The sequence below is a fragment of the Lynx rufus genome, unplaced genomic scaffold, assembly GCF_022079265.1.
Source record: "Lynx rufus isolate CCGP_SWC_20201006 ecotype Redwood Valley unplaced genomic scaffold, mLynRuf1.p SCAF_1, whole genome shotgun sequence".
In the NCBI taxonomy this organism is placed as follows: domain Eukaryota; kingdom Metazoa; phylum Chordata; class Mammalia; order Carnivora; family Felidae; genus Lynx; species Lynx rufus.
Genome location: NW_025814823.1, coordinates 213832203 through 213844891, shown reverse-complemented (window position 1 = coordinate 213844891; position 12689 = coordinate 213832203). Strand labels below are relative to the sequence as shown.

The following is a 12689-nucleotide window of genomic DNA, read 5'->3' as shown; positions in this document are numbered from 1 at the left end:
GAAGGTGTGATTAAAAGACAAAACAAAGCAAAAAACAAAAACAAAACACACGAAAACAAGAAAAGGTCCCTGGAAATCAAAAACATGAGAGCCACAATAAAAAACTCAACAGAGAATTAAAAGGTAAAGGAGCCAAGAGAATGCCAATTATACCTCAATAAAGCTAGGAAATTAAGAAACAGAAAGAAAAAAGACTAGTCAAGAGGTCCACATCAAACTTATAGAGGTCTAGAAAATGGAGCACAGAAGATACAAAAATAGAAGAAAATTTTCTAAAACCAAAACTAAACACTTCTACCACGAAAGAGCCCATGCATAATGATTTTCAATATACATGCTGTCACAGTGAGCACAGCATAATGAATTTTAAAAGACCCACATCAAGGGACAGCGTACAATTTCAGAACACCAGGGAAAAACAAAAGATCTGAAACACTTCCAGACTGGAAAACAAGTATCACACAATGAATGAAAACCAGAAGGGCACCAGACCTTAACAGCAACTGTGCATACCAGAGGACAATGGGGAAATGACTTCAAAATTCTGTGGGAAAGTAACTTAAATGCAACATTCTATTCCCAAACCGTCAAATAAAAATGAGGTAAAGAAATTTTCAGGAATGCAAAGTCTCAAAACATTTCCTCCCTCCAGGATAGAAAAACAAAAAATACTAGATCCAGAAAACAGGGGGTTGAAAGCAGTAAAATATGACAGGAAGTTCCAGTAGCACCAAATCATAACCAGTCCAAACCAATGTACTTGAACATTTGAAAATTAATAATGCTAATTTTTTTCCAAGGGAGCATGTGAGAAAAAAGAGATAGCTACATAGAAAAAATTATTTTTTAATTTTTTTAACGTTTATTTTTAAGAGAGACACAGAGAGAAAGAGGGGTAGAGGCAGAGAGAGGGAGACACAGAATCCGAAGGAGGCTCCAGGCTCTGAGCTCGAACTCACGAACCCTAAGATCATGACCTGAGCTAAGCAGGACACTAAACCGACTGAGCCAACCAGAAGCTCCAAAAAGATTTTTTTTAAAAGAAAATTATGAAAACTCTTAAAAAAAAATGAAAGGAGAATATAGGATCTGACATAACTCTGCAGGCAACAGTAACATAATTATAATACTATAAAGTAATTGTTATGGTTTTGCTCAAAATTACAACATAACCCTATTAGGAAAACTGGGGGTAGAGATAAGTAGTATGTGAGAGAGCCAAATATTCACCTTTTCTTTTCTTTTTTCCATCTTTCTTAATAGAAAGTAAACAGCATTTCAAAGTGACTAACCAAGAGATGGCAGGGGCCCCTGGCTGGCTCAGGCAGACAGCATGTGACTATTTATTTTGGGGTTGTGAGTTCGAGCCCCATGTTGGGTGTAAAGATTACTTAAAAATAAAATCTTAAAAAAGAGAGAGAGAGAGAGATGGCAGTATAAACTCATTAGAAATATGGAGAAAAATGCCAAAAGAAATAACTAAGAGAACAGCAAGTTAAATAGTGGTCTCCAAGAGGTGTTCATGGCCTAACCCTTGGAACCCTTTTCAGCAAAATCCCTGTAGATAAGATTAAGTTAAATTAGATCTGGAGACGGTCTGGATTATCCAGGATTAATTAGATCAGGATTATCTAGGAATGAAAGCATCCTTATAAAAAACACACAATGCAATGAAAGCGTCCTTATAAAAAAACACACAAAGGAGAGACACAGAGGAGAAAGCAGTGCAAAGACAGAGCACAGAGATGCAGTCAAAAGTCAAGGAAACCCTGGAGCAAGCAGAAGCCAGAATTAAGACACAGTATCCTTCTTGAAGCCTTCTATGAGAGCATAGCATATGCTGGCCTCCAGAACTGAGAGAATAAGGATCAGTTGTTTTAAGCCATCAAGTTTGTTATAATCCGTTAAGGAGACCCTGCAAAACTAATACAAGGACTAAGAAGAACTGCCTCTCAGGAGCAGGACTAAGGAGTGGGGAAAAGTGAATAGAAGATTGTTATTTTTTGTTATAACTTTTACAATTTGATTTTATAACCATTAATATGTATTACTTTAATAAAATCCATCATTATTTTTAGGTCAATAAATTAAATCATATGGAGTATTTTTCCAAAAAACACATCAACCACCTAGTTAAGGTCACACCAACAATGAACTGAAACAGAAAGCCCGTGAGGTAGGGAACATGTGTCTCTTGGCCTCCACTGTACTCCCAGGGTCGAGCAGTGTATGGTAGACTTAAGCACTAACTCAATATTGGACAAATGAATAAATGAACAAAAGAGCAAATAATCTGCTGATAACCAACACAAAGCTAGCTCTTATTCCCACAAAAAGAACCAGTATCAAATCTTTTCATTTTAGGTCAGGGCTTCATAACATTAATGTCAAATTGTTTATAATTACTATAATCAACAGCAATCTATGTGTATGTTTTATTGATAACTATAATGGCAAATTCTTAAAGTTTTCCTCCATAAATCTACGGTTACACAGTAAAACAGAATAAAATTTATATTCTGCTTTATGATACAGTTCTCTAAAACAGTAATTTTAAAACCAATCTCAGGCCAGCTCATATAACTCTACTTTGCATGACTAAAAGTAGATTTAATTTTAAAATCCGATGAGGAATATGTTCTGCTATACAATGTTTACTTTGCATATAATTTTCAAGAACATATAAATGGCTCTCTTTCCTATAGGATTATGGCATATCAATCAAGAAACATTCAGTTTTGATCTAAAACTATGTAGATTTCTTGAAGATGCTGTATTAAAGAAAAAACAGTTCTGGGCACCTGGCTGGCTCAGTCAGTTATGCATCTGACTTCGGCTCAGGTCATAATCTCGGAGTTCGTGAGTTCAAGCCTGGTGTTAGGCTCTGTGCTACAGCTCAGAGCCTGGAAGCCTGCTTTGGATTCTGTGACTCCCTTTCTCTGCCCCTTCCCCGCTATCTCTCTCCCTCTCTTTCTCTCCCTCATAAATAAGCATTAAAAAGCTAAAAAAACATTGAAAAGTTTTGAAAACATCATGCCCCCCAAGAAACACAATGACAGACTAGAAGAGAAACAGTTTTGAGTATTTCAGACTGAGGATGGAGTTAAGAATGCTAAAAACTAACCAAAAATAACGATTTATACAGCCTATCACACTAGAGAAGGCAGAGATCTAAAAAGCACATATTCATATTCTGCTAAAAAGACCAACAGCCCATGGACAGTTAATTTGCACGGTAACACCTTTGAGTTTTAAAACTAAAGTATGTCAGGTCTTTCCAAATTATGGCTTTCAGAAGGAAAATGAAGTCTAGAGTCTTTCTGAATATGTGAGATGCAGTGGCCAGTGAGCCTGACAATGAATTACATGAGTCATTACGTACAAAGAACTAAGAAACCAAAAGTACAAAAAAGATATGGAAATACGACTTCCAATAAAGTCTTAACTTTAAAATCAACTTCCTAGTTAATTCTTTAAAGGTATTAGAAATTTTCACTTTTAGTCAGCACAAACTCTTTAACAAGGATGTTATTTAGCACTCCTCTTACCTTTCTTGTTAACAGACTTTTACGTCTCATTCCACAAGCCTCTAGTTGTAACCTTCCTCTCAGTGCTAATTCAATTAACATACAGCCACGTAATCCAGATGATATACAGTCATTCCAAAATGATGTGTAACCCTAGTTTAAAAAAAACAAAAAGAAAAGAAAAGAGCTAATTTATTTTGAATTCAGATTCAAAAACAAATATTTTTAGGTAAAGTTATTTCTGGTACCTTTTACCTTTATCTTTTCATTATTATAATTTTAAATAAAATACTAAAAACTTACAATTGTTATACATTACTAATCTAGAGTTTTCAGGTGTTTATTGTCTTTTCACCACTAACCCTTACATGCAGTTAAACAAACTATGTCTCTCATTCTTCATTAAGTGTTTTCTAGGCTCTTTCAGATTACAAGGACCAGAGCTCACTCACGCAGTTAACTCCTGACTGTAGTTTATTATTAGTACATATGGGCAAGTTAAAAAGATCCGGAAAAACAATCTAGCCCAATGTAGCCTCAAAGAATATTGAAACAGCATTCATTCTTTTTAGCATAAAAACACAAAGCTAATTTTTTAATGCTTATTTATTTTGAGGGGGGAGGGCCAGAAAGAGAGGGAGAGAGAATCCCAAGCAGACCCCACACTCAGCACACAGAGCCTGACGTGGGGCTCAATCTCATGACAGCGTGGAAGGATCACGACCAGAGTAGATATCAAGAGTCAGACGCCTAACCAACTAAGCCACCCAGGCACACCCACAAGATTAATTTTGAAAAAATATATTAGCAAATTTATGTGCTGGCCCATGCCTAAAGCTCTGAATAACAAACAGTAAGGCAATCAGATGCTCCACCCTCACTCCAACAGAAATTTAAGGGCAACATGCGAGGTGGAAGAACCACCAGACAGAAGGAGACTAACAGACTATCTAGAGATCTGGGGATACTCATATCAACCAGACGAAGTCTGGGCACTATTTGAGAGCAAATAATTGGGAGTCCTCCAAAATATGAAGCTATGAACTTTGCCAACTACTAATCTAAAGCCCCCTACTCTGGGGACACCTAGATGGCTCAACAGATTACACATCGACTCTTAGATTTTGGCTCAGGTCCTGATCTCACAGTTCCTGAGACTGAGCCCCGCTTAGGGCTCCATGCTGTGCGCTAACAGAACACAACCTGCTTGGGATTCTCTCTTTCCCTATCTCTCTGCCCACACCCACCCCCCCCCCGCCCCCCGCTTACTTGCTTGCACGCACACTCTCTCTCAAAAAATAAAATAAACTTAAAAAATTTTTAAAAAAATGTAAATAATAAAGTGCCTAACTCAGAGGAGAAAGGAGAACTTCTAAATGGTTCTCAGAACCTAGTAACATATAGTCTTGGTAGGAGGGAGAGCAGGCCAATGGATTCTCTGAGTAATGGAGGGTCTAGGATTAGGGAGGGACCTAGCCCTTTGATTCTGGCACTTGTTCAAGGTCAGTCTTGGTACTTTGCCAGGTCACAGTGGTCAGCCTGTATACAGATGGTGACTGACCACCAAGGTCCATGAGATTCCACTATCAACACAGGGACTTAAATTAGCCTAATAAACTACCACTCCTGAGGGAAAAGGCTTTGGGAAAGTGAGAATTTAGATTAAGAGAGCCACAAAAGAATAAACAAATTAGCAATTTAAAGAGGTCAATTTAAACTCTTTTTTTTTTAAGTTTATTTAGTGTGTGGGGGGGGGAGAGGGAGGAAGGGAGGGGGAGAGAGGGAGGGAGAGACAGAGGGAAGGAGAGACAGAGGGAAGGAGAGATAGAGGGAAGGAGAGATAGAGGGAAGGAGAGACAGAGGGAAGGAGGGAGGGAGGGAGGGAAGAAGAGAGGGAGGGAAGGAAGGAGAGAGGGAGGGAAGGAAGGAGAGAGGGAGTGAAGGAAGGAGAGAGAGGGAGGGAAGAAAGGAGGGGGGAGGAGGAGGGGAAGCAGAGAGAGGGGGAGGGAAGCAGAGAGAGGGAGGGAAGGGAAGGAGAGAGGGAGGGACGGAGAGGGAGAGGGACGGAGAGAGGAGGAGAGGAGGAGAGGGATGGAGAGGGGGAGAGGGGGCAGAAGGGGAAAGGGGGAGAGATGGAGAGGGGGAGAGGGGGGAGGGGGGAGAAAGGGAAAGGGGAAAGGGGGGGAGGGGGAGGGATGGAGAGAGGGAGAGGGGGGGAGAGGGAGGGAGAGGGGGAGAGGGGGAATGGGGAGAGGGGGGGAGGGATGGAGAGAGGGAGAGAGGGGAGAGAGGGGAGAGAGAGGGGAGATGAGGGGAGAGAGAGGGGAGAGAGAGGGGAGAGGAGAGGGGGAGAGAGAGGGGGAGAGAGAGGGGGAGAGAGAGGGGGAGAGAGAGGGGGAGAGAGAGGGGGAGAGAGAGGGGGAGAGAGAGGGGGAGAGAGAGGGGGAGAGAGAGGGGGAGAGAGAGGGGGAGAGGGGGAACGAACCCCAAGCGCGACCTGAGCTAAAACCAAGAATTGGATGCTTACCCAACTGAGCCACACAGGTACCTAGGCTAATTTAAATATGAGGCAGGGGAAGCAGAAATTGACTGAATTTGAGAGAATACTTTTAAACTTAATAAACAATAGGGGTCTGATTAAATTAATACTGCCATAGGTTTAGTGAAGTGGCTACTGAGATCAGTTAAGTTACAGAGGTTAGGTAATGCCCACAGCCTATGTACCCATGCCACCAGAAGCCTGGGAATGGATTCCACATGAAATCAAAGTTACAGATATCTGGCTTCTACTGACCTGGACACGGAGATGGAGCTCCCAGGTAAGCCTCTAGCAACTGCAAACAACAGAGTGCACCTCATGAAGCAGTAACGGATGTGGACAGTACCACGCCCTGTCTGTCTACAAGTCCGGAAATTCCAGATGAACTGTACTGAGAAGCTCCCATTTGTTAGCTAAGGATGAAATTACGTCTCAATCTCAACTACTCCCAAGGTAACTGTGTATCCAGACCTTAGCCAACTGGAGTCTTTAACAGCAGACTTTAAAAACTTACATGAAGTGAACGGCTTTTAGGCATCACCAGTAGAAAACATACAATTAAAATCACATGGGAAAGTGGACTAATCAGCACAGACAGTTCTGTAGCAAAACATGATCAGGAATTAACCAAGTTGGGAGAGGGGAGGGAGAGGAGGAGTACTAAAAAATGCAAGATTAAATTTAAAATTTTGAATGGTGGGGCACCTGGGTGGCTCAGTCGGTAAAGTGTCCAACTCTTGGTTTCAGCTCAGCTCACGATCTCACGGTTTCGTGAGTTCAAGCCCTGCATCAGACTCTGGAGACTGCTTCAGATTCTGTGTCTCCCTCTCTCTCTGCTCCTCCCCCACCCATACTCTGTCTCTCTCTCCAAAAATAAACACTAAAAAAAAAATTTTTTAATAAAAAATTAAAAACAGAGTCTCTTTTTGTGACGATGTTAACTAAATCCATTTTGGTAAACATTTCACAATATTTGTAAAACAAACCACCATTCTATGCTCCTTAAACTTACACAACAATGTATGTCAATATTTCTCAGCACTCCTGCAGGGGCAGGAGGGTGGTTAGTATCTCTAAAATTGGGATGCATTTCAAATAAGATGGTATTTTAAAGGAAATGCCACATTACAGTTATTGAGCCTAAACCCATGGAAGAGAGAAGAGACATGTGGCATAGGCCCCACATGTCCACAGCAGTGTAGTGATGTCAGTTACCTGGAGTACTTAAAACTTGGTACAAGACTGGATGACTGAAACCACATCCAGGCATGCCATCAGTCCACCTGACTTCTCAGTGGAAAAGATTTTTTACAAGGGCAGGTCAATAACCACTGCCTGAAAGATTCAGTCCTCAGACAAACCATTACTCCCTGAAACAATTGCAAGAACTGTAGTCTAGGCGGGATGCAAGACATGATGTGTTTGCCCCATAAAAATATACTCTGTTAAGCAGGGCAAGCCAGCCACAATAAAAGTAACAGTTAAAATAGGTGAGGAAGACCCAGCAATATAAAGCAGTTTATGATCTGGCTCAAAAGGCACAACTACCTACATTTGCAGCCATGTTTTAAGAGGGTAAAGAAGTCCCAGTTATGATTATGTACCCAGTGACACCACACAGCTCTTACACTTATAAGTCAATAATCATTTCAGATCCCTAAATGGGTTTGAGATTCTACCACCAGCAATGGAGTATCTTCACGCCCTCGGTTAGTCCAAGGATAGGTACTCAACATTCAGGGTCACACTGAGAGAAGACCACTGGCCAGACAATCAACTTACTGATGAAGCAGCAGCAGCTGCACTAGGAATACCAGTAGCCACAGGACCTTAAGGATGCCTGCCCCGCCCCCCCCCCCCCCCCCCCCCCCCCGGTTAACTGTAGAAGAAACAACTGGAGGTTAGAAAACCATGTGCAGCTCACAAGGCCTCCAACAAAGAACAGAACAGAACACAAGAGACAAAAAATCCAAGGGTTCTGGAAACTAATTCAAAGCACCTCTACTTGCCTTTCACCATCTACTTTAGTAACAACAAATAATAACCAGATAAGGAGAAACTTTCCCAATGGGGTGCCAGCTAAATTAATTACAGAGTTGTACTTCAATCAATCTTTTGTTATTCAGAGTCCCCAGCATCACAGAGTCACTCAGTCAAATGGCCAAACTTTCAGGCAGATCTCATGAGATGGTTGTGGAACATAAACTGAAATATGAATTACCTTATCATATAGTATGCAATTCAGATGCAAGGCGGTAAGAACAATAAATATGTAATAACAAATGAGGCAGTGATCTCAGGGACATGCTCTACAGACACAATTCCCTTGATGGGCAGTTCCAAGGTCTAAGTTTAGGGGACAGAGTCTACAGAAAGCCCAATGCTGCTACACATCTAAGCAACAACCTCCAACACAGCTTATTCTCAGTGATAATATTTATTTGTATCTCTATTTGCCTGAGTCCGTCAGGTGGCTCAACCTGAGTGGGGGAAAGGGTGTTGTTTTACTGGGTCCCTAAAAATGCAAACACTGAGCTCTCACCATTCAAGGTATAAGCTCCAGAAGTACTTAATGAGAAGCATTTTGCTGTTTAAGAATCAACTCAAGTAAAAGTAGAACTTCCCTATGACCCAGCAATTTGCACTACTAGGTATTTATCCAAGGGATACAGGTATGCTATTTCGAAGGGACACATGCACCCCCATGTTTATAGCAGCACTATCAACAATAGCCAAGGTATGGAAAGAGCCCAAATATCCATCGATGGATGAATGGATAACGAAGATGTGGTATGTATGTATGTATATGTATGTGTGTGTGTGTGTACACATACACACACACACACACACACACACAATCAGCAATCAAAAAGAATGAAATCTTGCCATTTGCAACTACGTGGATGGAACTAGAGGGTATTATGCTAAGCAAAATTAGTCAGAGAAAGACAAATATCATATGACTCCACCCATATGAGGACTTTAAGACACAGAACAGATGAACACAAGGGAAGGGAAGCAAAAATAATACAAAAACAGGGAGGGGGACAAACATAAGAGACTCCTAAATATGGAGAACAGAGGGTTACTGAAGGGGTTGTGGGAGGGGGGACGGGCTGAATGGGTAAGGGGAATTAAGCAATCTACTACCGAAATCGCTGCTGCACTATATGCTAATTTGTATGTAAATTTAAAAAAATAAAATTGAAATTAAAAAGGAGTCTCTTGTGGTTTATTTCCCTCTTCTCTTCCCTCACCCCTTCCATATGTTCGTGTTTTACTAAATTCCACAAATGACTGAAATCGTATGGTATTTGTCTTTCTGACTTACTTCGCTTAGCACAATACATTATAGAACCATCCACATCATTGCAAATGGCAAGATGTCATTTTTTCTGATGGCTGAGCATTATTGCATTGTGTATGTATGTGTGTATGTTTGTGTGTGTATGTATGTCTATACACACACACAAACATACACACACAAAATCTTCTTTATCCATTCATCAGTCAATGTGGGCTCTCTCCATAGTTTGGCTCTTATTGATAATGCTGCTATAAATATTGGGGTGCTTGCACCCCTTCAAATCTGTATTTTTGTATCCTTTGGGTAATTACCTAATAATGCAACTGCCAGGTTGTAAGGCAGTTCTATGTTCAGTTTTTTGAGGCACCTCCATACTGTTCTCCAAAGTGGCTGCACCAGTTTGCACAAAGAATAACATCCTAACGACAGAACCAGTCCTGTGTATTGGGCTGTATGCTGAATACCTGTGTCTCCTTATCTTAAGCTACTTTGAAGGGATTTTGTTCAAGTAAGCAAGTAATTTCTAGTAAGGCTAAAAAGAATTTAATAAATTCTGACATGTATCTGACAAAAGTCTCTAAATAAAGCAACTACAACTAAAAGATTTACACAGGCCAATAAATATTATGCATAGCTAAAAAACTCAAATCTGCATGCACTTAACATTTAATTGTTATTAGAAACCTACTCTGATTATGACTATAAGGGCAGCTGCATTCTAGTAAACAAAAGGCAGTCCAATCCACCCACATTATCATTTGTAAGAGAGCAAATTAGGACTTATTAACCAAACAAATGTCACTTACAATTTAACTGCCACATTCCAATTAGTCTCATCTAATTAGAAGCAAATTAAATCCAATATCCCCAACCTTACAAAGGTAAAGAAAAAAACAAAACAAAACAAAAAAACACAGACACTAAAAACAAAACCAAAATGGGGTGCCTGGGTGGCTCAGTCGGTTAAGTTTCCAACTCTTGGTTTCAGCTCAGGTCATGACCTCATGGTTTCATGAGTCTGAGCCCCACATCAGGCTCTGCTTGGGATTCTCTCTCTCCCTCTCTCTCTCTGGCCCTCCCCCACTTGTACTGTCTCTGTCTCTCTCAAAATAAATACATTTTTTAAAAATTAAACAACAACAACACACTAAGATACACATTAAAAAATATTTATATGGGGCACCTGGGTGGCTCTGTCAGTTAAGTGTCTGACTCTTCATTTCAGCTCAGGTCATGATCTCATGGTTCGTGAGATTGAGCCCCACACATCAGTGTGGAGCCTGCTTGTGATTCTCTTGCATCCTCTTGCTCTCTCTGCCCCTCACCTCACTCAAAAAAAAAAAAAAAAAGTATTTACACAAAAGGGGAGTCTAGGTGGCTCAGTCAGTTGAGCATCCAACTCTTCATTTCAGCTCAGGTCATGATCCCAGGGTCACTGGATTGAGCCCCCACGCTATAGATTTTCTCCCCCGCCTTCCCTCTCCCCTGCTCACACTCTCTCTAAAAAAAAAAAGAAAAAGTATACAACAGACAAATCCAAATTGAGGGACATTTTACAAAGTAACTGGTTAAGAACTAAAGGAGATCAGATTTTAAGACTCATAGGAACAAGGGGCGCCTGGGTGGCTCAGTTGGTTAGGCGGCCAACTTTAGCTCAGGTCATGATCTCGCAGTTCATGGGCTGGAAACCCGCATCAGGCTCTGTGCTGACAGCTCAGAGCCTGGAGCCTGCCTCAGGTTCTGTGTCTCCCTCTGTTTCTGTCCCTCCCCTGATGACACTTTGTCTCTCTCTCAAAAATGAAATGTTTAAAAAAAATTTTAAAGAATTAAAGGAATAACACAATGACTAATTAAGAAAGTTGATTCATCAAATACAGAATCTCAAGAGATGAGAATTTGAGTTAAAATTAATGACCTAAATGAAAAGTTCACAAGAAGAGTTCAACAGACTTGAAATGAAAGAAAATCAAGGAACCTGAATTTGAAGAACAGCAAGAGAAAAGAAGAAAATGAGGAATGTCAAATATACTTCAATTTAAAAAAAAAAAAAAAAAGAGAGAGAGAGGGGCGCCTGGGTGGCGCAGTCGGTTAAGCGTCCGACTTCAGCCAGGTCACGATCTCACGGTCCGTGAGTTCGATCGAGCCCCGCGTCAGGCTCTGGGCTGATGGCTCGGAGCATGGAGCCTGTTTCCGATTCTGTGTCTCCCTCTCTCTCTGCCCCTCCCCTGTTCATGCTCTGTCTCTCTCTGTCCCAAAAATAAATAAAAATGTTAAAAAAAAAAAAAAAAGAGAGAGAGAAAGAAAATGAGGAGAGCCTCAGAGACTAAGGTCTTTTTTTTTTTTTTAATTTTTTTTCTTAATGTTTTTATTTATTTTTGAGACAGAGAGAGAGCATGAACAGGGAAGGGGCAGACAGAGAGGGAGACACAGAATCGGAAGCAGGCTCCAGGCTCTGAGCCATCAGCACAGAGCCCGATATGGGGCTCGAACTCACAGACTGTGAGATCATGACCTGAGCCGAAGTTGGACGCTCAACCGACTGAGCCACCCAGGCGCCCCAGAGACTAAGGTCTTTAAGACCTTAGGAATAAAATAGGAGTAAAAGGAATCTCAAAAAGAGAGAAAGTAGAAAAAATAACAGCTAAAAATTTCCCAAACCAGGTAGAAAATAATTCATCTAAGATCTAGATGCTCAACAAACTCCAAACTGGATAAACACAAAGAGATCACCAAACATAGACATCATAGTCAAACTGTTGAGGAAAAAAAAAGTATCTTGAAGGCAGCAAGAAAAAAACAACTTATCACATATAAGGGAACAATGCAAATTACCAGTTAACTTCTCACTGCAGTCACTGAAGACTGGAGACTAGAAGGCACTGAGATTTGAAGTGCCAAAAGAAAGGAAACTACCAACCAAGAATCTATACTGTGAGAGTGAGATGATTCATTTTCAGATATGCCAAATAAAAGCAGTGCTGTCTAGTTAACAATGGGTTAACTTTTAGAAGTATGTATGAACCACTCCCCGCTCCCCAAGCCCTTAGACACTTCACTTCCTGGTTCTTCTTCCTCTCTCCTTTTCACAGGGTTATTTTCGCAGGATTTGCAATAAGCATGCTTCATAGAATAAAGGGAGGAGGGACTGAAAGTCTCTGCATCACCTCAGGGAATGTACATTTGTTCCAATCAGACTACTTTTTGGCCTTACATGGGCATAAGCAACATCCAGGTGAGGCTGTAACCTCTGTAGTACTCAGCCAATGAGGAACCAGGAGAGGGACTTCATGCTAGGAGATAAATTGCCTGCTGGAAC

At 40.9% G+C, this 12689-nt stretch overlaps 1 protein-coding gene across 1 annotated transcript in view; it reads right to left on the bottom strand.

Annotated features, from left to right (window-relative positions):
• The window catches only part of GOLPH3 (golgi phosphoprotein 3), a 49494-nt gene that overhangs the window by 13141 nt on the left and 23664 nt on the right, over nt 1-12689 (bottom strand). The window contains exon 2 of the mRNA XM_047093769.1: nt 3549-3680. Coding sequence (XP_046949725.1) covers nt 3549-3680 — 132 coding nt within the window. The remainder of the gene's footprint in view (nt 1-3548; nt 3681-12689) is intronic.